Source organism: Protomyctophum parallelum (assembly GCF_964188405.1).
Source record: "Protomyctophum parallelum genome assembly, chromosome: 14".
Classification (NCBI taxonomy): Eukaryota; Metazoa; Chordata; class Actinopteri; order Myctophiformes; family Myctophidae; genus Protomyctophum; species Protomyctophum parallelum.
The window spans coordinates 43,254,473-43,282,251 of NC_139709.1; the positions used below are offsets into that span (position 1 = coordinate 43,254,473).

Below are 27,779 nucleotides of genomic sequence, written 5' to 3' on the forward strand. Positions count from 1 at the left end.
AGTTTCTGTGAGTTACAGGCTGATTCCAGTCCTTCCTCTCTGCTCTGAAATACCAGGCTACAGTGGCGATTTCAACTATTCATTGGCTAATTCCTCCTTAAAGGTCACAGTGATGAGTGAGCACGCAGACTGGCTTGACTTTCCATATGTTCATTATGAAAAGCCTAGCGGGTCAGTGGGGGTGGACTGGGGAAATTGGCAACAGTGCCAGTGTTTGCTTACTTTGGACAGACCATTATGTCCTCAAAGAATTAGCACATTGTAAAGTAACAACAAGGCCCCCCCCTCTAGAAAGAACACATCCTCTTTTCTCTGCATTTACAAAGCAGCTATCGTTGCAAAACAGTGATTTTGCATTGGATACATAGAGGACATAAACAGATATGAGTCCAGATATCTGGAATCATATCTCATAAGGCCGCGTGAACTTATTCTACTTATTCAAAATAATCAATGTAAAAACATGGATTTTAATAGAATAATCTATGTTCAGAAATATGGAAAATAGCAAATCTATGTGTTTTGTAGTTATTTTTTTAATTAGAAAACAAGTAAGTATAATTAAACAGTGATTAAGTGGTTCATCAGATGAATTGTATTGTAAAACAATCTATTTTTTTTGTGTCTATAATCCCCAAAACGGCGCTTCTCGATTATTTCATTAATCGAAAAAGTAATCGATTGAATTATCACTACGAAGATAATCGACGGCTATAGCTGTGAATTGATCCATTTTCATATGGTTTAGTAATGTTTAGATTGTTCAAGTATCTCCATTCACTTATCATCTGTGGGAAGAGATGGGATGATTCCTTCAACTGCAACCAGTTCATTCTAAGGCTGTCTGTCTACACAGCTTGCGGATAACTGGCCGTGACAACGAAGTTACTGTCACATGATCCTGCTGGCTCCTCGGCTCAAATTAAATTACACAGCGAGTCATCGCATGCACCACAGACACACAAATGAAACGTATTCATCTCTCCCCCCCCCCCCCGCCATATCCACGTTTTCCTCTACAACACTACTTTTAAACAACAACTGATCTCTAAAATAGTGTGATCTTCGAGTTTGGACGACACATACAAAGAGTTATCGTTACTGTTGAGCAGAAAACCGTACTGTATGTCCAAAACTGTTTACTTTTGCACAACACTGTTGTTATTATAAGTATAAAATATTATTTATTTATTTAAGCTGACATATGGACATATTATGGAGATTTTTCTGACCATACAGTGATGATATGCTGCATATGCATTATGGTGGTGACTGGGCAGGGGATTGTGCCCTGTGTCATGGCTTCCTGTCAGACCACTTCCCTGACCATGTCAAACCATCTATTATCTAGCTATGTCTCTATGTATACTATGTCTATGTATAAGAGGAACAGTGTGTGTGTGTGGTGCAACACTTCACAGACCTGAGCAGAACTTGCAGCAAGACAGGAAGTATCCCTCTCTTCCACCCTTCCTTTCCTACAAAACGATAGAAAAACATCATGTTAACGAGCTGTTGTTAACACCACTTTATGCCATATTTTCTAAAATGTTCAAATACTTTCTGAGAATGTTCAAATATTTTCCAGAAATGTTGCCGATATTCAAGCTCAACGCGTCACACTGCGACTGCAAGCTGGTAGATCTGCTATTTAAAAAATATATATATATACAGGCTCAAAATAGGGATGCCAGCGTAAAAGTGGTCAAGTACAGAGGCTAAGTAAACTGATTTTTTTTTTTAAACAATTGTTATGTGTTATCGGAACATAAACATGGACCAATAATGTAATGACAGGGGGTTAAAGGGGTTAGAGATAATAGATGGTCAGCTGATTTGTATACGTACAGTATTGTACTGCTGCTACAGGTCAGAGAGTTCAGGATAGGGAAGCAGCAGGGTTTTGCTACTAACATGCTCAAGTAAAACATCTGTTGGGGATTCTTTTTTGTGAACTTTAATATTGAAGATTAATATGAATCTTTGTCTGTCTCTCACTAAAACATTATTCATTTATTGTTAGTCATCCCCACTTGGCCCAAGAGACAGAGTTCCAAACATTTAATCCTTATCTGAGTGAATCAAACTTTCTATTGACATTGTCATAGAGGTAATTCTAGGATCACAGTGATTCCAATGCCGTTTCTTTGGTTTTGAACTACCCAAACATCAAATATGATCAACTCGGAAATGGATTAAAAGTTGTGAACTCTTGAGACCTCCAGGAAATAATCAATCTCCAGGTCAGTCCAAACTCATAGGAAGAATGTCTCTTGATTACTTCAGAGGATTTAGCGATCAGAATGGCATGTGTGATAGCATTTTGCTGCTCAATAACTCCCCAATGCCAGTATTATAACCTTGTGACTCAGTGACTGTTCTCTCCTCTGAGACGCCATGATTAATCTCAGCATGATGATACTGATACTTTGCACTGGTGAAAGTGAATGGTCAACAATGCTCCTATCCTGCTTCCGACACAAACCATGCGCTGCGGTTGAGATTCCTTGTCTAAAAATGGAGATGCACATTTTGATGTAATGTAGTCTATATGGTTTGTGTAGGTTGGCTTGGTGGATATATAGAGCATGTCGTGACGCATTAGAGGGAATGTGTGAGCATTACGACGGGGTTCACTGCCATGCTGAATGCACATGCCAGATCACATGAGTGAGGCCCTCCAGGCATGGACGCCATGTTAGATTCTTGGCCCGGTGGGACATTCTTGTCAGGGGACGCAGATGAATATGTACAATATCCCTTTTACTCCTTAACCTTTGTTGACAATTCTTGCACCACTGAAGGAATGCACACACTTAGCTTGTGTTGCCTCACCTTCAACTCCATGGTACCCGGTTCACTACACCGTAACACGTCACTTACTATTACTATATCATCACTATGCTGAAGTGATTTCTGATTGTGCACTGCGAGAGACAATGGTGCTTAATTTGAACAGTAACATTGAGAACTAGCACATTGGCCCTTTTAAGTTGCTCTATAGACCTACATGTATCTTTAGTCTACATGAACACATTGCCCCATCTAACAATTAAAACATACATTATCATTATGTGTTTATGTCAAAGCTTTCAACCTGTAATAACACAGGGGGTTGTTGAGAGATTCGTGGATTAAACCTAGGTCACAGTGCTCAACTTGTTAGGTAATATCTTGTTTTGAGTTAAGAATGATCAAAACGGATTAATCATAGGAAATATACTGACAAAAAATGAGGCCCACTGATGTGCCTATACTCTTTCAATGAGACATTAGCTGCAGAATGTGGGTGCACTGGGACTACAGCTATAGTATAGCTAATTGTAAAGTGCATCACAACAATCTCTCTCCACTTGCAAGGGCAAAGAAGTTATTTATTTATTAACCAGTAACACTTTGCATGAGCCATTACAGGCCTATCAAAGAACACTAGGTATGAGGGGAGGAAAAACAATGGTTATTGAAATAGAATAGAAGTTCTTATTTTGGTGCACAGTGCATTTGTTTAAACAGTGGTATTAAACAAATCCCGACACTGACCCTGATCATTGAGGTTGTCTGAGTCAGTAGTTAAATGTGTAGAAGACCTGTTTTTAAAACACTGAAATAGTTCCAAAAACTATCACACTGCCTCTCTTTGAAGGGCCAGATAAGAACTTACTCCATTCTAATAGTATAAAAGGTAACCGCTCTTGATTTCAGAGTAACCGTTCAGATGGGTTGGATTTGGTAACCTGACCATGACTCTGTGTGGTTTGGGGACACTTCAGATAGCAGCCCATTGGCCAGGCTGAGGAACAGCTTACAAACAGCCGTCTGTGTTTGGCTGATTGAGCTGGGGTGCAGTCACAGAAAGCCCTCTCTGTCCTGCTTTCCACCTCCTTGAAAACATGTGGCGGGAAGAGGGGAAGCAACTGTCACCGTCCAAAACACACTTACTGGAAACCCTGCCCGCTACCCAAACAACTGCACTGAAAGCACTTTCTACTTGCTTGGCCAAATCATTTGACCTAGTAATAACACTCAAGTGGCATGGTCTGGCGCTACAATCATTATAGACATTCAATGGCCTCCAAGTTGTATATATGTATATGTATATATATATAGATTTTTTTTTAAACTCAGTGTTTAGTGTGGTGTTTATTACAATGTGACATTTGGATATAAAACACTGATATTCAATAACAGTGTGATTTCTTACATGTAGTCACCTAATACGCATTAAAACCAAACACACACAGTGTTTACATAAAATGCCTTTGTATTAAAAGTATTTTAAACCAGACAGGTGCATGATTGAGGGTTTTGTCAATGAACAAACTTACAGTTGAGTCAAAATGTCACATTAAAAAAAAGGAAAAAGAATACAGACGACATGGCTTGCCATTCACTGAACAAAATGCTAAACTGGTTTGAGATAATAGTCCTGTTGTTCTTGGTGGACCGGACAGTACCACTAGAAAAGAGAAGGCCTGATTTTTACATGAAATCGTAAGACTACAAGGCAAGCACAACTTCCTAACTGCAAGAGGGTAAAAAAATTAAGAGGCTCTTTCACGTTTTGACTACAAGTGAAAATAGATTGTTTAGTGAAAACTGCCGAGAAAAGTTCTGATTGCCATCATCACGCTCTGCAGAAGAAATAGGACTCGTCAGTTGGCACAGTCACAGGAGTTTTCTTAGGAAGGCACTTGACATGGGGCCCCGTCGTTCCCCATGCAGCGACAGCATGGGGCCCCGTCGTCCCCCATGCAGCGACAGCAATGCACTAAGGTCCTTGTTTGTGCATACTGAGGAGGAACGCCGTCAGCTAAGTGCAAGTTTTCTTAATAAATCAATTTCCACCAAAGCAGAGATGGGGCGTAAATGACAAGGTGCACAGTCCATGGCTTTGAAACACACCGTATCTTTAGGTGGACCTACAGTAATAATTTCAGTTCCTCTTAAAACAACTTGTGGAGCAACCATACGGGGTGAACTATCCAAGGCTCGAGTGGTGGCTGATAAACTGAAGATATACGAAGTAATGGGGGTCAGGTGTTTGGGGGTCCTTTCCATTTTGGCCTAAACAAAGGTGACCAATCTCTGTTCAGCCAAAGGAGTTGTCAAATCCCACCTCTAACGCAGATGGACCCACCCAGAAGAAGTGTAACAGTACAAACTCTACAATAAACAAAAACATCACAAGAAAATACGTGTCTCTCTTAGGTTTTACAATAAGACATTCCCATTGAGGCACATTTCCAGAGAAGTGTCATATACAAAGCTATTTAAAAAAAAACTGAAACATTCAAGTACTTTGTCATGTAAACACTTTCCAGGCTATTTACATAATCGATTGTTGTTGGAGTCAATTTCTGTGTGCAATAAGACAACCATAATGTGGGGAAAGATGGCATTACTCGCAAAAGCCAACTTTGCCCACAAAGACACCAATGACATGATGAGTTATCAACAGGTTATGAAAACGGGTTAAAGAAATTATGATTTCATTCAGCCGCGCACACTGTTGCTTTTAGAGCACAACACATGAACAACACTGGCCGCCGCCGCCTCTGGGAACAGAGGTATAGTTCATCTGTCTGACAATTTCTGCGAATAGTTCGTCGACCGATCCTTTATTTTTGGCAGAAGTTTCGATAAAGGGGCAATTCCACTCCTGGGCCAGCGCCTTCCCTTCCACGGAAGAGACCTCTCTCTCGCCTTCCAAGTCGACCTTGTTTCCGACCAGGATCATGGGCACTCGCTCGTATCTCTTCACGCGGATGATCTGGTCCCTCATGGGCTTGATGTCCTGGAAGCTCTGTTGGTTGACCAGACTGTAGACCAGGATAAAACCCTGTCCGTTCTTGATGTACAGGTCTCGCATGGAGGCGAACTGCTCGGTCCCCGCCGTGTCCAGGATCTCCAGAACCGACGGAGACGAGTCCACCTCGATTTCCTTCCTGTAGAAGTCCTCTATCGTGGGGTCGTATTTCTCAATGAACGATCCGGTCACGAACTGGACAGTCAATGCCGATTTTCCGACTCCGCCCGAACCCAAAACAACTACTTTATACTCCCTCATGGCTGTTGTTGAGCATCAAGCAGGCAGGCGCCTCCTTTCCACGGATCCTCCTCGCGATCCCACCCGCTGGCCGCACCGATGTTTTCAAAGCAGGCAGGAGGGGAAGGCGACAAGCAACGGCCGCCTCGGTCAGATCCTCCTTCGCCTGGGAAGCTTTCGACGGTGGTCTGCGATGCCCCACGATCGCGATTCTGATAAGAATCCGCGTTCCTTGACATTAGCAACGTAAAAAGACGCACATTATTTGATTGCATGTATTGTGCAACGGTATCGGAAAGCGTGACTACTTCTCGTTTCTTGCTTTGGCGTTTCCTGCCCACATTCTCAGTTCCGTTTTCTTAAAGGCACCGTCACCCAGACAGAGAAAAACAGTCTACAACGTCCCATAGGCTAGAGGGGCGGCCGCGCTGTGATTCGTCAGTTGGTTGTGACGCGACTAGACATTTTTCACACTTAAAAAAACACCCCAAAAAAACCATACATAAACAGTGTGAAGTGAACTGCTGCCTGCTGGGCCCACGTTTATTTCCTGTCGCAGTATGAATATCAGTAGCTGACAGCAAAGAGCAAATACACTTGGACAATGTACACTACAGCTGTTCCCTAGCAACGCAATTAAATTCCACTGACATGGTCTAGTGGTCTACAGTAGAATCGCTATTTTGAGTTTATATAAATACCAGACCAGTTTACTGACCCCCCCCCCCCCCCCCCCAAACAACAGACATAATATACTGGATATAGATAGACAGACAAACACACAGACTCATGTATCCCAAGGGAAATATAGTTGTCATAGCAGTACCTGATCTGTGACGGCGGCTGAAACAAAGATATGGGTAGCTTAAAGACGGATTAACCCCCACGAGGGCCCCGGGGCCAGTATTTTTTGCCCCCCTTCCCCCCTCATAGCGCCCAGTACTGTGGGGCCCAAAGGGCCCCTGAGGGCCAACTAAGGGCCGATTCATACTCCTATAGTAGCACCGAAGAGCCGACTTTAGGGCGTTACACCCCCCCGAACCTCAAATGACGTCACATTGTAGGCTCTACGTAGCCGAAACGACTTTTATTCTGCTCTAAAATAGGAGTATGAATCGGCCCTAAGGGTCCCTGGGCCGCCGCGGCCCCAATGGCTAATATTAAATGACATAATTTGCTTCTCACTTCCTGCAGAAGAACCTTGGCAGAAATATTGATGTTTTCTTGTAGTATGGTGTTTCACCCTCTTCAGACATTAGTTTAGGCATTCTTGACTTCATTCTCTAAACTTCATGGCGTCTGTGTGCAATAGTATGTGCAGTGCAGCTTTGAGTTTGCACACCGCCCTGCAGCCATTCTGAGCATTGGTGGGGCGACTACCGATACTAATTGGGATGCTAATTAGGATTGGTGAGGCAGTATCTACCTATGCTAATTGGGATCAACTGACACACCCTTTCAAGTTAGAAAATATGGGATTCATCATTATAAGAAGTTAAGAACACAGTACAAACCGTTAAGTCTGCTGGTTAAGAACATGCCATGAATCTCCTACTTTTCTTAAGAATAATTTTGAGACAAAACTACCTAACTTAAGTATATTGGAGAATGAGGCCATGTCATCTCCTCGCCTCAGTGGTTGCCTGACAACCAACTAGCCAATGACAAAGAGACAGTCCATTCGGGCTATAGGAACTCCACTGTAAACTTGAATCAGCAATCAGATGACAAGTCTGACATGTCTGGACAATGTTTTGTTGAGCATATCCATATTTGCTTACAGTTGCAGAGTTTCTTCCTACATTTCCCTTAACGTTCAGTAAAACATTTTAACTACACAAGGAAACACAAGGGCCACAGAGACCTAACATTTGTCATCACATCAGAATCTGGAGAAACTGGTTCCATATCCTCAGGGTAGCCCAAGTGGTTTTTCATTGGTTACTAGTTTGAAAAAGCAACAACAAATTACCCTTTTGTTTTTTTTGCTGCTTAACCTACTATGTCTCCTTTGTCTATTCATGTGTCATGGTATGAAAATATATACGGTATAAAATAATCACACACGTGTGAAATGAGCGGCGCTCTTGTCATCATATATCTTTATGTTAGCGAACATTTGACATTAATTGCTTCATAAAATCTGAAGGAGTAACATTAGAAAATGTGTTTTACATATGTCTGCCTCCTCCAGTTTTACACAGATCCGTGCAGTTAGAGGTAAAAACACTAATCGGCCAGTTATAGCACCACCATGAGGCTGAGTTGAAAATGTTCCAGTGGCATTTTTTCCTGGGCCTAGTGGGAATGTGCATGCACAATTTCAGCAATCCTGCAAACTTTGGAAGCCAATATTAGCCAATCAGGACGGAGTCTGAAAAATCTGAAAGACCTGTTTCGTTGAATGGCTCTAGAGAGACTGTACCAATTTGCGTGATGTTTGGACAAAATCTGTAGGTGTACTGTCCAAAAACTTGTATTGCACAAAGCGACCTCCTGGTGGCGCTATAAGACGCCAATGTGAAAACCTTGAGGCAGAGGTTCAGCTGTGGCATTCAGGGAGTATGTGTGCAGAGTATGGCTGCGATCAAACCAACGGTGCCGGAGATTAGCTGTCCACAGACGGATGGACACACACACACCTTCGGCATGGTGAAGAGTAGACAATGAACACCTGTCTGCATGTCTGCAATTTGCAACTGGACTTAGAGAAGTCTTCTAGCTTGTCAAAATAAATGACCCCTCACTGTTTCTCTGTAAATATACTTTTACTGCTCTTTTACTTTACTTTTACTGCTACTGTATTGACGATAGCTTGTTTGTATGTCTTCACAAAGTATGTCTTGTTAAATACACAGGACCACAATGGAAAGAAGCCATCATGACTTTTTGTGTTTTAGCATTATTACTTGACCTCTATGAAAACTGTTCAAGTATTCATAATATTCAATTAAATCAATCAATATAGCAAATAGCAATCAGCATTGTTGACAAAGCACAGTTAAGCATTGCATTTAAAGAACATCATTTAAAAATAAATACATTAATAATAATTATAGAATTTGAGGGGCACTAGCCCCTCCTATACCCAGCTTTGAGTGTTTAAACATTGAGGCCGTCACATAAGTGAAGACGCAAATTATGATGTATGATATGATAAGAGCGCCCCTCACTTCACACGTGTGTGATTTTTTTATATAGTAGGCTTTGATGATTCTTTTGTATTTCTTTAGTCATAGCACATGACTCCTCTAATTAGTGTGGTTGCCCAAAGGGCAACCAGACTCTAGTAATTGTAACACTTTATTCCGTATTATTATTTTACTGGAGTAAGACAAAGTTTGGCGCTTTATACCTCCCACAGTTTTGACTGTACGCTCTTGAGCCATATGTCAAAAATTGGGAATCGTGTGCTTGTATTTTGTTAAGAGAAATGTTGTATAGTTTAATTGATATGAATTTATTAGTGAATTAAATTTCCCCATTGACATGAATGGGAAAAGGCAAAAAAAATATTTTTTCCTCGGAGACTGTAATCACTATAGTTACAAAACTTGGAGGATAAATTCAACATTATCACTAAAATTATTTAACCTATAATTTTATAATTTTATCGATGGGCCTCATGGTGGCGCTATAACTTTACGTTTTGGCTTATAACTCTTGAACCGTAGGTCGTAAAATCTAAATTATTTCCCCCCCTGGATTCCTTGGGTCATGACGCATCTCCCCATATAGGCCACGCCCATTTCCGCCATGATAGATTTTCCGCCATTTTGAATTTTGTCCAAAACACTTTTTGCTTTTCCTCCTACAGATTTTGTCCAAATCTCACAGAAATCGGCACACATGATCTCTGGACCTATCTGATTAAAACACCAACTGCAGAATTTTGGTAGTGCGTATCGTTCGGCCGTAATCGTCTTCCGAAGTTAGTAGAAGGGGCCTATATCACAAACAATGCCATAAATCACGAACGGAATGTCCAATCCATCCCAAATTTGAATCACATGTCCGGGGTGGATCAATCAACCAAGTTATAAAAGCAATTCCATTTTCATCCATAGGGGGCGCCGCAAATGCGAGAAATGTAACCGTTTGTCGCAAAAACATGAATTTTGGGGGTTAAATCCCCTCCGAATTACTTACGCATGATCACAGGGGTGACGCGACATTGTAATTGGGTGGCAATATTAGTGGGAGGGTCATATGTAAGCCACTGCGGCAACCACACTCTGCAATTTTTTTTAATTGCGAATTTTCTAGTTCAGACTGTGACTTCATAAGCTCCAGCACCTAGCCATTCCACACACAAAATATTTGTGCTTTCCTTTCAGCACAACTTTGATTGATTGATTGATTGAAATATTTATTAACAGTTTGCAGAATTACAGTACATTTCAAGCACAACTCAATACAAAGACTGTTAACTGTGAATGGACGACCCAATAAAGAATAAAGCATTACACTTGTTTACAAGAGGGTCCACCATGTTCAAATCATCAAAACATTTAGAGACGTACAAATAGACACTTCTATATAGCCAAAGAACAGAACAGGAATTCATCATAAAGGAGGTGAAAAAGGGAAAAGAAACATATACAGTGAGGAGAAAAAGAGGTGGGTGGTGGCGGGAGGGGATTCAGATTCTACGGGGGCCAGTTTCGAATTGCAGCCGTCCGTAGTTGCCCTTTGAGAGCGGTTTTGAAGGAGTCAAGGGATTTGCATGTCTTAATGACTGTTGGTAGGGTGTTCCACATTTTGGTTGCATAAGAGCGGAAAGACTTTAGTCCCTTGTTTGTGCCAAATCTGGGTTGCACATGGTTTGTTGCACTCCCTCTGGTGTTGTGGGTGTGGACTTCGTTAACTTAAGGAAGTATTTAGACAGGTACATGGGTATCTTGGTGGTGTAGCGAATCTTGTGGACCAGACCCATTTGCAAGATGCTGTACTCTGACCCTAAGCCATTCCAGCCTGTCAAAGTGGGCAGGGGTGAGGTGGGTTCGTGGGGTGAGGCCAAGTAGGAGTCTGACCAGTTTGTTTTGGGAAGTCTGGAGCCTTGTTTTAAGGGCCTTTGAGGTGCTGTGGTACCACTACCGGCGGCTGGCAGTGATTTTGGGTGGGGGGCTATAAGACATCCATTATACTATATGCTACTAGTTCAACCTGCAGCAATAGCATCATATTCCAGATATCAAAGTACAGCAATGACACTACTACAGGCCTATGTACAGATAGCTGCTCTTATACTGTCATTAATGACACACACACACACACACACACACACACACACACACACACACACACACACACACACACACACAGGCGCAACTGGAATGTAATAAAGATGAAAGCAACTTGCAAGGCACACACACATAGACACATGCACGCACGCACGCGCGCACACACAACACAACACAACACAACACAAACACAGCCTATCTCTCTCTCTTCCCAACGTAACTTAAACCAGCGATTGTGTGTCTTAACTTTGTGAGATGAATGAAGCAGACCACAATACCTTTCTGTGGGTCCGGTGTGACGGTCAGCTGTCTGCCCCAAGCAAGAATTAACTCACAGAACAAACGTATTTTGTCTCCTTTCCTTTTGTTATATCCCAAATGGACGATATGCTCCCAGTCTCTTAACTTCATTTCCCCCTCCACGGACACGGGACAAAACGGATTATAAAGTAAATAATAAACTTATTTCATTTAAAATACTTCCACCCGCCAGTCTTTCACATCATAAACAACCACACACGAGCAGGTGCTGTGATTGGTGAAAAGCCAATGACCTCACGGTCTGAGGCGGGCATTAGGGCTGAGCACAGCCCTCTATTGGCTCTGGGGCTGAGAGATTTTAGCCTCAATGGCAAGTAAACCAAGCAGGCGTATCTTGGCAGCTGTCAATCATTCAACGCAATGAAAGCCAATGGAAGCCTTTTGGGCTGTAAAAAATCTGCCCATTTTGACCTATTTTGTGTTTTTCTTGTAACTATTTGATGCTGTTGCTGCTTTAGATTATACCAGAATATAAAAGTATCTATTCTAAAACATTTTAATAATAATATCCTGTACGAGCTAGGGCTCCTGTTAGGGTCTTCAAGGTGTTTTTGTTGACCAGTGAGGAGATCCTGTAAAGGAATCTTGTTCTTTGGTTGACTTTTTTTCTTTGGTTGACCTTTTTGATTACGTTGGTGGCCATTTTATCACCGGAAAGATTAGCCTCCAGGATGGAACCTAGGTAGGTAATTTAATTTCATCTTTTCGTGTGATAATATTGTCACCAACTCTAACCAAGAAGCCATCTGCCTTGCTGAGGTTACTATTTGATCCAAAGAGAATGGATTCAGTTTTCCCCAGGTGTTTGTTATCAGTGAGCCTGGTGCAGATTCTACCGAGTTCAGAGCTGAGGGCCTTTTCAACCTGCAGTTTGTTCCTGTCCGAGACTAGCAGTGCTGAGTCATCTGCGAACAGGAACAAGTTGCATTCACAACTTCACAGCAATAAGCAATTATATATACCTAGGCCTCCACTACCTGTGAAATAGAAATGTTTGTGGTTGTGAAACAGCAGGGAGACCATAGCTAAATTGTTGTTTTTTAGTTTTGTAACTATAGCGAGAAGTGCTCTTGCGGTCACTATGTCTCGGTCTCGGATTCGGATTCCCCTCTTGTTTTCCTCTCCAATGCTAATTTGCTAATTTAGTTACAAAAAGTTAATTACTCACTTCATTAGGCTATGTCCTCCTTTTAATTGGTTATGCGGGTGCATGCATCCAAAGCACAGTTACATTAAGCTGCTTTTGCTATGCTACAGTGAGTGACAGGTCACAGGGTCGCCTGTCATGGGAGGAATTAAGGAAAAGGCCAAATAAAAGGACGAACCACTTTGAAAGCGGATACAAAATAAAGGTTGAAGTGGGGGCATAATTGTAAACCTAGCCTATACCAGGCTTTTATTTTCGTTTTCGCATTCTGCTCAATCGGCCATTGAATTACACAACTGAAGGTAACTATGTTCCACTTTAGTTAATGCTAGCAGTATCTAACAGCTCATGCCTTGACTTATGACTTATTGTTAATATGGTAAAATTGTCAAAATTTTATAAAATACTTTAAAACATAGCATTTTCAACCTGTCTTTAATAGGTCCTATACAGTCTATGGTCCTCACTCGTTCGCAGGAGCTTTGGACACCAGTGACATCATCAGTAGGCAGGTTTGATCATTTCAAAGATTTAAAACAGATTTAAATAATTATTTTCAATATAATATATTTTTTAATGCAAGAGAACAATGGCTTCTATTTCAGCATGATAACTTAGCAGGAATAGAAAGGCTGCAGTTTCCATTTGCTTGGAATCCCCATGATTATGTCATTGTCATTGGTAGGCACTAGGCAGGCTTTCTGAACTGTCCACAGCCCATCAATGCCACACAGATTAGAAATATTTCCATTTTATGAGGACTAATTATATGAAGATATGAAGATAATGTTGAAAATGGGTGAAGTGCTCTGTTAACTTCATGCTGGCACACAGGAACACAGGAATTAAACTTAATGTACTGCAATGGTTTGGAATTTACTATAAGAAGGGTTATAAAGTTACCTGAAATGGAAATACTTAACGCAGAACAACCCAAACATGTTAATTATAGGAAAACTACTAGCATGTATACCTTATAACCTAGGAGGACTGGGTTACACACAAACTGTGACCACAGGTGGTTTGCATGAGCAAATAATTTTTTGTTTTATTCAGATTTTTTTTATCCATACAGCAAGAGTCATTATGGCAACAATAAAATGTGCAACAATTTGAAGACAGAATATTACATTATTGTGTGGCAACTATTAGCAAATATGTAAATGGTGGTTGCACTTACAAGTAAAAAGCAGTCAAATCGTATATGTGCCCCCAGCAGGGAAGGAAAAACCTTGGTTCAAGTCAAGGGACTGAACATATTATCCAAGCGGCTCAGCAGCCTGCTTGGTTTTGGAGAAAATGGTGCTTTGGTTCCATAGCAACTGTACAGCGACCTCGAACTTGGAGATGGTTACATTCACTTTGAAGACTAATTGCCAGTGTGGTATTATTTGGTGTGGTGAACCTTCACCTGCTGAGTGCACAGCTACGGTAGCAAGAACAATGTCCTGTGAATCAACATAGACTGTAATTATACGGCTATGATGAGAGAAACATATCTGGGGTGGATGGGTGCTAATATTTAATTATTCTTTAAATATCATGGCTGCTTGGAAAATATCACACAAGAGTAAGATGACTTGTTTTTCAAAGTATTAGTTCTCCCTGTTGTGGATGTTATCTACTGTATGTCATTTGAAAAAAAATATATGTTATTGTGTATTTTGTAGTCTGAATGCATTAACTTTCCTTAGATATCTATGTAGTTTATTTTGTTTACTTTTTTTTTGTTATTTTACATGCAGTCAAATCAAACTGTAATATAAATACGATTTCAGATAGTTTCATGGGAGCAGCAATACTGCATGACCAAGTCCATCAACTGATATATGGACAGCATTTGATATGTCATCCTACAAGTGGGGTGGGAGTGAGCATGACACGGGGATATCTACTCCCCTACAACATTCCCTGGCAATACTAACCACTGACAAAATAAGCCAAAAAGCGCATAGCTTTCTCTGAATGCATTGGCCAAGAAACTAGTGCCCTTCTTTGCAAGCATTTTTTTAGCTGGTCTTCTAATTTAAGAATTTAAATTAATCTAACAAAATTCCTTATAATTATAGATCTTTTTTTATTCAAAATAATATCTCAATATGATACATGTTTTTTTTTTCTCTGTTCATTTGACTATATACAGAAGTGCAAAAAGTCAACCTTCGTCCCTTAGGTTAGAACTCATCATCTGCAGCATTACTGACTTCACCGACCTGGCAAAGTCTTTGCTTTCATACACCTAATCTCACTACCCTCCAAACATCCAAAGACACGTCAATCTCACTGTTCATTTTGGCCTGACATTCAGGGCAAACTTAAGAAATATTAAAACAATAATACATATCTTTTTCTTTTTTTGAAATGGATACAGTAGAAAATAATTTTTACTCTAAAACATGGACAATCTATATTTCAATACAATATATTTTCAAACATGATCTTGACATGTTACAAGGAGAATTTAAGTTGGTTAAAATATTAGTTGTTTTCTTTTAACGACAGTAACTGCAGCCACTGCAGTTGCAGCAATTCTACTGATCTCATTCCTTGTATCAAAAAGTCTTTGATCAACAAACTTAATTGATAATGTAACATTAACAAAAAAAGAGACATCCAGCTATATGAACGAAGTGAATATTGAAAACTGACTCAATACATTATCATTTATATGGTTTGAAAAACAAAACAAAAAAGAAGTTATGAATGTCATACTACCTCAAAATCTACAACAGCTATATCAATGTTGTCAAGTAATATATAGTAAGGCAAAAAATTAAATAAAATCTACAACTACATACCTCAAATAGATTCAAATTCTTAAGTAGTACATAACACATAAGTTCAATGAAATTTAAGAGTAAGTGTTACTTTTACATAGACAGAGAGGAGAGGAAGAGAAAGAAAACAATGTTTGTAAGCGGTATGTTTTAAGAACTATAAAAGATCATTGGTGTTCTTTACCTGCATGGTGATTGAAGGTACATTTGATTAGGGTGGGACCCATAGTTATAATCTAAGGCTTTGTTAGGTACATTACAATCAGTAAAGACACATTATTACGCACCTCTGCCAAAATGGAAAAGGGGAAGGGAAGTGAATATTTAACTGAGAGTCGACTGAATGATAAAACGGGTTTCCCCCATAACGTTTCAACTCTCTTAGGACAAGCTTCAGTAACCCTTCGTGAATTACAAAAAAAACAAAAAATCTGTGCTTTGGTTTTCCATCGAAAAGTGAATGAGAAAAGTAATCTTTGTTGTGAAAGTACAACTCAAATAAGTGTTGTATTTCCACTAAAGGGTTTATATATATATATATATATATATATATATTTTTTTTTTATATCCACACACACACACACACACACACACACACACACTCGCACTGTATAATATATGAGGTGAATTTTGAGCAGGGTGACAAGAAACAAAATATTTCATTCAAGTGCACATGCGGTTTAAATGACCTAGTTAGTAGACCTTTGGGTCTTATTGATGTTTTTTTCACCAGTGCTTCTTTTACAGACAGTTTTAGAGTCCCCCTTCTTTGAACACGGAGGGGGACAAGGAAACTGAAGCTACACCACCCATAACTTCACCAGGCTTTAGAGTCGATGGACTATCTCAAAAGATAAATACAACACTTAGTCTATGTAAAAAGAAACAAAACAAAACAAAAAATATAAAAGGATAGGAAGAAAAAAAAACTAACCCAGAAGGCACCTCCATTTTAATTTTCTTTTTTTTTAAAGAAAAACAAAAAAGAAACATAATGCTAAAATTGTGGAAAGGAAATCATTTCTTACAACTAATGACTAAAAGAAATGGCACAATGTAAAAAATGAAAAGAAAAACTAATTCAGAAATTTTTGAAAAGGAAGGAAAAAAAGGATAAAAAAAATAGCCATACAAAACACATACCTTCGGTAAACAGATTAACACTGTTGAGATAACACTCTGGTTTTAGCTGTATGGCCTCCATGGCATATGACAAGGTGAGAAAAGCTAGCCCGGCTGTGCTTTCAAGGTACATAGGTATTGTACGTTGGTTTACCCAGAACATTCATACGTCCAAGACCCTCATTTCAACATCTAGTTTCACTAGTAGCCATAAAAACACAATACTGTACACAGTAAATCATGTTGCCAAATAAAAGTCCTTTTTAAAATATATTGTGCCTTTTAGATTTTTATTCAAATTCAAGGTGCATGTTTGCATTTCTCTTGTAAACCATGAAATATGGCTTTCGATTAAAATAAAAATAGAAAATTAAAAAAATTAAAATGTAAAGCAAAAATCTTTCTTGGTCTACAGACGTACCAGCACTGTATGTTATACTCCAGATGTAACCATGGTCTTTAACCTTCTCTGTGTGCACTGTGCAGTAATAGTAATTAATTAGAATAATTTGAGTGCTATGATTTAGTCACAAAAGGTGTAATGGTGTGAATGGATGTCCCCACAGAGGGCAAGAGAGACAAATCCTGGCACCCAGATGTCCTGTTCGCTTAGCTGGACGCTGACTTTGACAATCAAGAGGTTGGTGAGGTTGGCTCTTCTTTTGACGTTGATATGTGGGTGAATGGCACCACACCATGTGTTGCACCCTAGATGTTTACATGCATGACGAGACCATCAGTGTGGACCAGCTAAGAGATGGCAGTCTCTCCTGTCCCATTGCTTGACATTCTGATCGTTATGTACATAAAGGCTGAACTCTTTTGGCTTGGACGGTGCCAGCACACATTCATTTGATCTGCAAGACAAGAAAGAAGCCAGGAGTTTCATTAAAATGAGTCTTGGCGAGACTTAAGATTTCCAGGTTCTTAGCAGATACAATGCAGATGTCTATATACAACCTACATTACATGCACACAAGTTCTAGCAAATGGCATATCATAATATTAGGCAACCTGACTCTCAAGCAAGCATGTCTCAAACTAATATAATCTGATTCACTCAAAATGGAGAAACTTTGTCATGAAATGAGTGAGAGAGAGAGAGGGTAGGGATTGAAATAGAAACTCACTGTTCTTGAGAGGAACTACATTTGAGTCAAGTACTTGTGACTATTCAGATGATCTGCAGATATTATTGGAATCTGCGGGTGGAGAAAGAACAGAAATCAAATGAAATATTCCAACACAACAAGAAGAAAAAAAGAAATCACTTGGATGTCCGCCAGTCAAAATATCTAATATGAATTAAGACATTTTAAAGCACATCTTCTGACATTGTGATGAGTTCATTGCTGAAAAGGTTGAAAATGACAGAGAAGCAAAATTCAATACAAGTTGCCACAGTGCATTCAAGCGCTAATCAGGCACCACATTGACTTCTGGCCAGGAGAGCGGGGTAGAGGGGTGGGGTGATGGGGTGTGGGTGTGGGTGAGGGTGGGGTGATGGGGTGTGGGTGAGGGTGGGGTGATGGGGTGTGGGTGAGGGTGGGGTGATGGGGTGCGGGTGAGAGTGGGGTGATGAGGGTGAGGGAAAATTGTAAGTAGGGTGGCTCCCCATGCAAATCCACATCCTCCAGTTTGTTGACCTGCACCACTCTTTACATTTCAAAACCCAGGACTTAAAAAAACAAAACAAACAAAAAACAAACCCTGAACAGTATTTCATCTAGACTCATTGGTCATGTTATCCACTTAAACTCACTTATTCAAAACGCTGCTTTGCAATAACAAACAGAATTGCAGTCCAAATGGGGCAAGCTTCTTACCAACTGATGGCAATTTAGAGCGAGATTACAGGAACGATGAGTTATTTTCTGAACTAGGAATGGGGTAAAGCTTTGTACCACCGTAAGCAGCAGCAGGGACAAAACAAGAGCCAAGCACCAAAGGCACAGATAGTTGCAATGCTGCACAAACAGCACAAACTGTGCAAATGGCTCTAAAACGAAATGGAAGAATCTACCTCATACATACCAAATGCATGTATTCGTTGGTAGTCAACTTTGATATGGAAGAGTCCTCAGAATGGGAAAGGACAAAAGTAGGTTTAGATTATGGAAAACACATTAGATTGAATACAGTATGCTTTTTTACACAGTCAGACACGTCATTCAACTTGTCAAGCTAAATATTGCCTAAATAGTTTCAAAAGAATGTATGATTTTACAGCTTGTATATGTGATTTTGTAGCATCTTGTAGTATGTACTGTATATACATGACGTTGAACAGTGATGCACTGTCAGATCCACAGTGTTAGTCTAACTCCAAGAGTGTACAAATGTAACTAAATTAACGCTGTGTAGACCCTTGGAGTTAAATTAACCATGAGGACTTTGCTGTGTACAAAAGTGAAGGCCAACAAGACGGAGGTACCCAGCCCACCCCCTCTCAGACGGAGGGAGTAAACAGCCCAGCCCACCCCCTCTCAGACGGAAGCATCCCAGATTCACCATGTGCATTGAGAGAGAGAGAGAGAGAGAGAGAGAGAGAGAGAGAGAGAGAGAGAGAGAGAGAGGGAGAGGGACACACACACACAGAGAAAGATAAGAGTGAGAGAAATAGAGGGGCTGTAGAGGGACAGAGAGAGACATAGAAAGGGAGAGAGAGAGACAGAAGTGCAAACCTGATTGGCGGAGGCAGCTGCGAAGGGGCTTGTGGCAGATGCGGAGGCTGCAGACACAGGAGTACCACCGTGCATCATGGGAACTTTTTTTGGGGGGAGGGAAAATCACGTAAGCAAAAAATCCAAAGAGGCGCAGTGTGTAGCCACATGTAGGACAGGTACCAGGCAAATTGGGAAGGAGGAAAAAAAAACAAAAAAACAAAGGGGCGTAAAATGGAGTCTCAGTTTAACTATCTCCCTTCCTTTCCTCTGCCAACAATGACAAAATATGACTTCACAAAAATCACATGCCAGTGTGTTTATGGTACTACAGTAGTCGCAGTAACTGTGTAGAATAAACCACTGACTACGGTATAAAGAATAAACACATAATTAAGGGACCTTATAGTTTGTAACTAAACACCAAGAAAGCAGTTGATTTAAAACATGCTGTGCCTTTAATGCTGCAATCCGTTACTTGTATGTCCTAGTCGGGATAAAACCTGTGTCTTCCACATGAGACCAAATTTATACCGCTCTGGAAAGAGGCATTCGCAGCTTGCTTGGCCAATCAAGACATTACACTTTATGAACTTCAGGTAGTACTACTTGTCGACCAGTAGGTGTCCTTTCTAACACCAGGGGCTACATTTATCAATGGAAGGAGATCACCTCCTCCAACCACAGCAGATGTACATACTGTAGTACTAAATACAAATGTATTCGTTAAAATAAATTCCAGATTACAGCTTTAAAATAATCCCCCATAATTGAGTCTTGAAGATGAGGTTGGCAAGGCAGGCAGAGGAGATATAAGGGCACAAGTTATTACTGATCTCGGGTGAGCTTGGGTGTTTTCAAAGACGTTTCAATAGGTTAAACCAGCCAAAGCAGGGGTTGTCATACAAAAGAGTTGCCAGAGCCACTGGGGTGGTCAAGCAATACAGGTGTACATGGAAAAGTAACAAAAAGGACAAAAGTAAATTTAATGTGCATTAAAGACATTTAAGACTTTTATGTAAAAATAATAATAATAATTAAAAAAAATACATTCTGCTATTGTTTGCGTCTTCTTATGCTTAATTTATACTGATTGGCACGCGCCACAAATAGCCGATCTACAAGTTACAAGCTTGTAGATTGGCTATTTCCAGCACACAACACACATATAGTGTATAGTATAGTACAAATCAGGCTTTAGCGGACATGTTCTTGTGCATAACTTCTCACATCATTATCCTACATACCTACTGACACCGTGACTCTCAAATCACCAAAACCCACTTTAAAAATAAGTGATTGAGCGAGGATGACCAAAACTTAATTAAGTACGTGACATGTAGGATTCTGCAGTTGGCAAGAACAAGCCACCAACCACTCTTTTTGGCATTTGGATGTTGATGATGTGCGAGTCACAGGCCAAAGAGCTTAAAGGTAACTGAAGAAGGAAAGCTGGAACCTACCAATGCCGCCTGAAGGTGTCATGCACAATATTGAGCCTGCCGATCATGCAGTGCAACAGGAAGTGGATTGGAAAGGGAAGAGAAATCAAAACAGCCCATCACAAAGTTCGTTAGAGTGAGGGGAGAGATAAGGTGTGGGGGGAAAAAAAAGGTTAATATTTTTTGGACAGCAGCACAACACAGCTCATCAGTCATCAGTGATTGGACAGGTGAAGTGATGAACTCATATTGGCAATCAGGAGACAGAGTCACGTGATACTTTTGTCTGAAGTGTAATGCATATCAATGTGTAATACATACATAATAGTAATTACGACTAAGTATTAAACATTATATACACACTCTAGACAGAAGTGAGAAGAAAACAGCAGCTCTGTACAGGAAGCTAAACACAGCATGTTTGTTTGTAGCCAAACTGATGCCAACCCCTCCAAACCCGATTCATCCCACCAAAGCTGAAAGCCCCCAACGACCATTATGTCATTAAGTTAATGTTGCATCAAAACCGATATCACATCCGTCTTCCAAAGACCCACATATTCCCCACTCGTTCTATGCATCCATGTTAGGAGGAGTGACTTGCTCTATTATTGTAAACTACAAACAGACGTCCCAAAACCCACTCTGAACATGGCGGCCATGCAAGGGGCATACAAAGCTCAGCAAGTTATGTTGAAGCTTTCATAACCTGGACAACTCTGGCTGGCACTTTGAATGTGTACCATGCTGAGCGTATATATACTGTATCTACCCACTATCCCCTCCCCTGTTGGTTGGGTGAGCCTTATCATTGGGTTAGCGTTGGGTATAGCCATACCTGATGGGAGGAAAGCAGCCTGCTGCTGGAACTGCATGTTGGCCAGGGCCTGTTGGTACTGGAGCATGCCAGTGTTAAACATTGCTGAGGCACCGTTAGCCTTCTCCAGGGCTTGCCGCTTTGGCATGGGAGCCATGACACTATGGGGGATACCCTGCCCAGTCAGCCCAGAGCGACGAGGCGAGAGAGGGAGAGAGAGAGAGAGAGACAGAGAGAGATGACAGAGAGAAGACAGAGAGGCAGGTGCGTGGAGGAGATGAGACAGCGTGTAGGAGGGAGGCAAAACAAAATGTGGGGGGAAAGAAAAAAAAAAGAATAGTAGTTAAGTTAGAGGACACCGAAGAGACAACATCACAACATCCTGTTTGTACAATAACATCATCATCATCGTCATCATCAGCAAGCAAGCAGCAGTCTAACACAAATACTACACAAGCAGGAGCATGGTGCCTACTGTCGCTACTCGCTAACAAGCATATATACTGTACATATATCACATCCATACTTATCAAGAAGCTTCACTGAGATGATTACATTGTACATTGTGCTAGGGCTGACTAAGTGCAACAGAGGCAAGCGTTAACTAGTATAAAACAGCAAGGCTGCTAACAAGAGGTGGAACAGAGAGAAGCACAGAGAGAAGGAGGCTGCACTGCTAGCTCCATGATAAACTATGTAAGCCACGTTTAAGTGATGGTTCACTCCGGTGACAGATGTCGAAAAAGGTCTCATGGCAAGGGTGTGAAATGAGCTGTTTAATTATTATTATTATTATTATGATGAGTCCGACATTCACAAAGCTAGGCACCATTACACCTGGAGATGTGTGCGATAATATGGTACATATTGTATGTCTTGGCATGAGACCATTCTTGAGGTCTGAATATTCATGACAAGGTTTGATGACGGAGTGAACTATCATTTGAACTCTAATCATCTGGGTGATTTTAACACAGACTGTTGTAACCCTTAGCCCCGCCCCTTTACCCATCAGTCATGCACTAGGATAGGAACATACATGCAACTGGTTGAGCTGCCCCACTACACTAAACATTGACTTTGGACACAGGACTAAAGCCATGCCACCATTTGAAATAGATTTACTTCCCTAACACTCACTGGCTGTTGTTAGATAAGCTACGGGTGATAAATTGATTGTGGCTCCTGTCACAAACTACTGAATCTGAATTAGTGTTTGAGGTGAGTTTCGATGCACAGGGATGCACTCTTGCTGGCCCGGAAGAAAGGAAAAAGCCACCATCAGTTTATCACCGGCAATAATGACAGAGCAACAGGAGGAAAAAAAACAACAACAAACATTGCACTAACACAAGGACGACAAAAATAGCTAAGTATCTTTGTTAAAACACTGCACTACGACAAAGCCACATGCCAAGCTAAAAGGTGAAAGGTCATAGTACCAGGTCAAAGGTTGCGTCGAGGGGTCGCTTCAGTGATTTGACAGCCGACTGAGTCTTAATTAGCAGGCAGCGAGCACATGATGGCAATGGGCCAATGGGGGTTCAAGCGCATTAACATAAACCAGCAAGCAGAGGTGCATCATGGGGGCAGCAGTGCAGTTTGGGTATAGGTGAGAAAAAACAAAAATAAAAGAAACAAATCATTGGAATGCAATATACAAGGGGATAACAAGACTAGGGCATGCACAGTGTGTGAATACTACTGTAGCACTACTGCTGAACAGTCAAATGAGATATTACTGTCAAGTCTACAATAAGTTAACTGTTGTACATAAAGATGAATGAATATACAGCAATATTGCAAAATTCTTCAATCGTTACTTTACGTGGGTTTCGCCAAGCATACTGGACAGAAAATTAATAGATACATTGTACAATTCAGACGTTTCTCTTTCACTGTGCACATCATAGTCAGTGTCACATTACAATGATTCACCCCAAGCTCTCTGCTTTGCTATAGGTACTGCATACTGTATATACATTAAGTATACAAAGAAAACAATTATACTGTATTAAACAATGGTAACTGCAGTGCTAGTGATTTCAGGTGCTGTGACTGCGTGGGCTCTTTTTGTGACATACTTTCTGCAGCACAATGACTCGATTTATTAACGTCAACAGGAAGTAGAGTGGAGGAGAGGAAGTACAGGGAGAATGGTGTGTGTCACAGATAAAGCTTAAGTTACACTCGGTCGTGCAAAGGGTGACGGTATCACTAGCTAAAAAGAACAGATCTACAAAAGAATCTTTTTGGCAAGCAACACCGTCATAGTGTATAGAGTATAAATTAGGCTTAAGACAGACCACCGGACCAGGCCGACAGTAGCTCTTTGTCGTCCAACAGCTTCAATCGGCTTGTTGGCTCGTGGGGTGAGGTGAACGAGGAACAAGACAGTGACCCTGCCACGAAACCAGACCAGGAAACAAACAACTCCATACATTTTCTCATTTTGTGACACTGATGACTGGTGTGTGTACATAATCGCTGTCTGGTTCGCTTTCATATCACCCCACGTGGCACAGTCCTGAGGGTTTAATTTAACCCATACAGGTTATTATTATTTTTACTGTGCGCTCTGTGGCTTCTGGCCTCTTTCCTTAGGGCCTGTTCACACTGTCCGCCTGTGGCGCCTGGACCTAGCGTGCTTTTTCTGCTGAGAATGAAAGACGTGACAAAGTCCACGGCCAACAGCGCTATGGGTTAACCCATTCTGACCGGGCACCCATTTTGGTGTCAGCATCATGTTATGCTTTAGCTATTGAAAAATAGCAGATCTACAAGCTCATATCGCGCCACCGAGTGGCGCGATACGAGCTTGTAGGTCTGCTATTTTTGAAAAATCGAAGAGCGACTGACATTTTTAGAATCTGATCTCAGGTCAGAATGGGTTAATCAGACCAGTGTGTGTCCAGTGGAAACCTCGTATGAATCTGATCTCAGGTCAGAATGGGATCAAGCCCTCGTGCAGGAGCTCTGTCTGGATGAAGCTCATTTTCAGGCAGCTTGCAGACCTGTGGGCTGGGCCAGCGATCCAGGCAACAGACATTTATTGCGATTGGTCCGCCATAAAAAGCAGACAGCGTATTTATCAAAAGGTATAAACTATAATCAACTTTACAAAAGTGCCTCACTCGGCCAAAAAAGCACACTTACTAGCACCTTTTAAAGGCCTACCTTTCTTATTGGTTTTACTGTAAGAAGGCAATGCCTTTAAAAGAAAGAAAAAAAGACGAGGACAGTATGAACATGCTCTTTCTGTGCTTCCCACTCCAAGCAGAATCCATCCATAGACACTGATATAGTAAGCTTCTTCAAATCAAGGCCCCATTTGGACCTGGGTTCAAACATTAGTTAAATAAAGTAAGTAAATTAGGAATATAAAAAATATAATCCCGAAACGATAGTACCACAGATTTGGACATCAGATTAGTGTCTATGGGAATCCTTGACAAGTGATCTAGCCTAATCAGTTTTTACTAGCACACACACACACACACACACACGCGCGCGCGCGCGCAGTGCACACGCACACACTGTATGATGGTATATATGAATTATATTATGTTAATTATCATATGTATAATTTTGCCATGTCTGCCAGTGAGACTGACTTGATCCAAGACGGCTCACTAGTGTGTCGTGTGCATGCGTCTGACTGACTGTGAGTGCAGTGAACGTTGTCTCTAAAAGATGCTCTCCAGGCTGCTCACCATGGCTGCCGCGGCCGTGGCCTGGTTCACCTGGTGCTGGGCGGCCTTGATCTTGGCCTGCAGGTGGGCCGGGGGGTGGAAGTACTTGCACTTCTCCCGGGAGCAGCGGCCTTTGATGTAGTCCATGCACACGGTGACTGTGTTGTCGTTGGTGTCGATCATGGTGCTGTCAGACGGGTGGGCAAAGCGACAGTCGTTCTCGCCCCGGGAGCAGTTACCCCTCTGGTACTCGCGACACACCTTAGGGGGGGAGGAGCGGGGCAGATGGGACAGGAGCGGGGCAGATGGGACAGGAGCGGGGCAGATGGGACAGGCCATGAGAAGATGAGAAGAGGCAGTGTGCGGCTGTTACTCTTTCCTTCTGTGCCGCATGTAGGACACCAGAGGGCAGCACTTTCTTTCACATTAGCACTGACTAGCTCTGAGCTAACGTCTACCACGTGCACATGTTTTGCTTGCTTGCCACGCTGCATATCTGCTTCGTCAGTGTTATGTGCATCTGTGGCATGTACAGTATGCTATGTATTATAGGTATATGCAGTGCAGGCCATACAGTCAAAGGAAAACCTAGTGGAAATGCAAGTCTGAGTGACAGAGGATCTAGAATGTGTAGGCTGCTTTGTTTTCCTGACATGATGACAATGAAAACCGTAACGCAGAGGGAGATAACAGTGGCATTTGTGCTAGTATTGATATGATTGTTTACACAGTTCTTAGACCCCATGTAAGAACAACCCAGTCAAACTATATGATTCAGAAGACAACACCGACTGTTATTGTTTACAACATTTGCTACAATTACAATCACAATTCGGCATTTGCACACGCTTATCCAGAGCAACTTACAAGGGCCACTTGTAAGTCAACACTCAGGCTTCATGAGTCAATTAGAGCCTCCCTCGCCCTCATGTGGATTGTTGATTCCTAACTAACTTTGATATAGACTTCACAAGGGGCGCTCTGTTCATTCTGACCACATGGCCTCTGTCTGCCCCGTGTGTCGGTGCATTCCATCTGTCGTTACCTCCAGTCTGTCCGTCCTCAGTAGCTTCTGCGCGGCTGCGGCGGCTGCGTTTGGGACCTGGTTCATGTTGGGGCTGGAGGACATGAGGACAGGGGCGCTGTGATGGATCTCCTGTGCCATCAGGCCCGGCGACACCGGCCCCAGGTAGGGGTTAAAGGCTGCGGATGCTGCGGCTGCTGCGCTGGCGCTGGAAGCCAGTCCCGGGCTCATCGAGAACATGGGCTAGGGAGGGAGGTGACGGTGAGGCAGGAGTGAAGCGGTGTTGGGCAAAACGCTGTATGTGTTACAGACTGAAAAGTGCCGTGGACGGAAACACACAGAGGGGGCCCTATTTTCCACGTCTTAAGTACCAGGTTTTATGCCTTAACGGGGACAGTTCACCCCCAAAATATCAATTAGACAATTACTCACCCCATGGAGTCTGGAATTCATGGATATTGTTTAGTTTTTGTCGCATTCTTAAGACAATAATTTGATGACCAGCCTCCCTGTGGAGACACAAAGAGTCTCCTTTGTGTCTCCATAGTGAACTATCCCTTTTACTTAACCCATTTTGGGCGAGAACCCCTTTTGGTGTTAGCATTATGTTATGCTTTAGCTATTGAAAATAGCAGATCTACAAGCTCATAGCGCGCCACCGAGTGCCGCGCTACGAGCTTGTAGGTCTGCTATTTTTGAAAAATCGTGAAAATGCGGCAACAAATCTTTGAATTTGTACATTAATTTGTACATTAATTCGTAAGACCTGGTACTTAAGATGCGTAGAATAGAGCCCAGAGAGCGGTAAGCTAGCGCTTTTTGCAAATTGTGAAGCTGCACAATGAGCAGCCGGCAACAACACAAATGTCAGCGCACATGATAATGTGTGAGTGCGCGCGTGCGTGCGTGCGTGCGTGCGTGTGTGTGTGTGTCCCTGTGTCCCACGTGCTTGATCTCACCATGTATTGCTGTAGCTGTGGTATGTTCATACGTGTGTGTCCCCTCACCATAGGCGGTAGCTGTGAGCCGGGCATCATGGCGTTGGCCAGCTGCATCTGTTGGGCCAGCATGGCCATGTTCTTCTGCTGGATGAGGTTGTTCCGCCCATTGATCTCCAGTTGGGTCTTTAGGTGCGCGGGAGGATGGAGGTACTTGCAGTTCTCCCTGGAGCAACGGCCCTGGTGGTGGAGGGTATACGGTTAGTATCCATCTACTGGGAGATTGTTTCATGCATTTTATAATGCCAGGTAATGACTGTATACAGTAAAGACAGGTCAAAGTAAAACATAGCCTAGCCTATACTGATCAATACTGTCATGGATGGAAAAATAATAGAACAGAATATAATAGAATGGAATAGGAAAGGCATATACATGTACAGTATAGTATACATGCAGTATTACTTTTATACATGTATAGTATACAGTATTACTTTTATTAAAAGGATGAACGCCTTGAGATGCATCATCTCGCTTTCAAGGGGGT

At 41.7% G+C, this 27,779-nt stretch overlaps 2 protein-coding genes across 17 annotated transcripts in view; both read right to left on the minus strand.

The window, feature by feature from the left end:
• Positions 1–3,601: 3,601 nt before the first annotated feature.
• LOC310871472 (ras-related protein Rap-2a-like) lies at positions 3,602–6,405 on the minus strand. The gene has a single exon (XM_083783021.1). The coding sequence runs from the start codon at positions 6,065–6,067 to the stop codon at positions 5,516–5,518; it is 552 nt and encodes a 183-aa protein (XP_083639147.1). The 5' UTR covers positions 6,068–6,405; the 3' UTR covers positions 3,602–5,515.
• Positions 6,406–14,814: 8,409 nt separating this feature from the next.
• The window catches only part of mbnl1 (muscleblind-like splicing regulator 1), a 63,386-nt gene continuing 50,421 nt past the window's right edge, over positions 14,815–27,779 (minus strand). For 5 of the 16 annotated variants that reach the window (XM_083783007.1, XM_083783006.1, XM_083783001.1 and 2 more), the window contains 10 exons: positions 27,254–27,472; positions 26,316–26,537; positions 25,292–25,531; positions 23,021–23,074; positions 21,600–21,753; positions 20,783–20,818; positions 19,341–19,423; positions 18,691–18,735; positions 17,787–17,858; positions 14,815–17,513 (listed from right to left, as the gene is read on the minus strand). In XM_083783007.1, coding sequence (XP_083639133.1) covers positions 17,802–17,858; positions 18,691–18,735; positions 19,341–19,423; positions 20,783–20,818; positions 21,600–21,753; positions 23,021–23,074; positions 25,292–25,531; positions 26,316–26,537; positions 27,254–27,370 — 1,008 coding nt within the window. In that variant the 5' untranslated portion in view covers positions 27,371–27,472 and the 3' untranslated portion in view covers positions 14,815–17,513; positions 17,787–17,801. Of the gene's footprint in view, positions 17,514–17,786; positions 17,859–18,679; positions 18,736–19,340; positions 19,424–20,782; positions 20,819–21,599; positions 21,754–23,020; positions 23,075–25,291; positions 25,532–26,315; positions 26,538–27,253; positions 27,473–27,779 lie in introns of all 16 variants that reach the window. The other 11 variants (XR_014570305.1, XR_014570306.1, XM_083783012.1 and 8 more) reach the window with 11 other exon arrangements.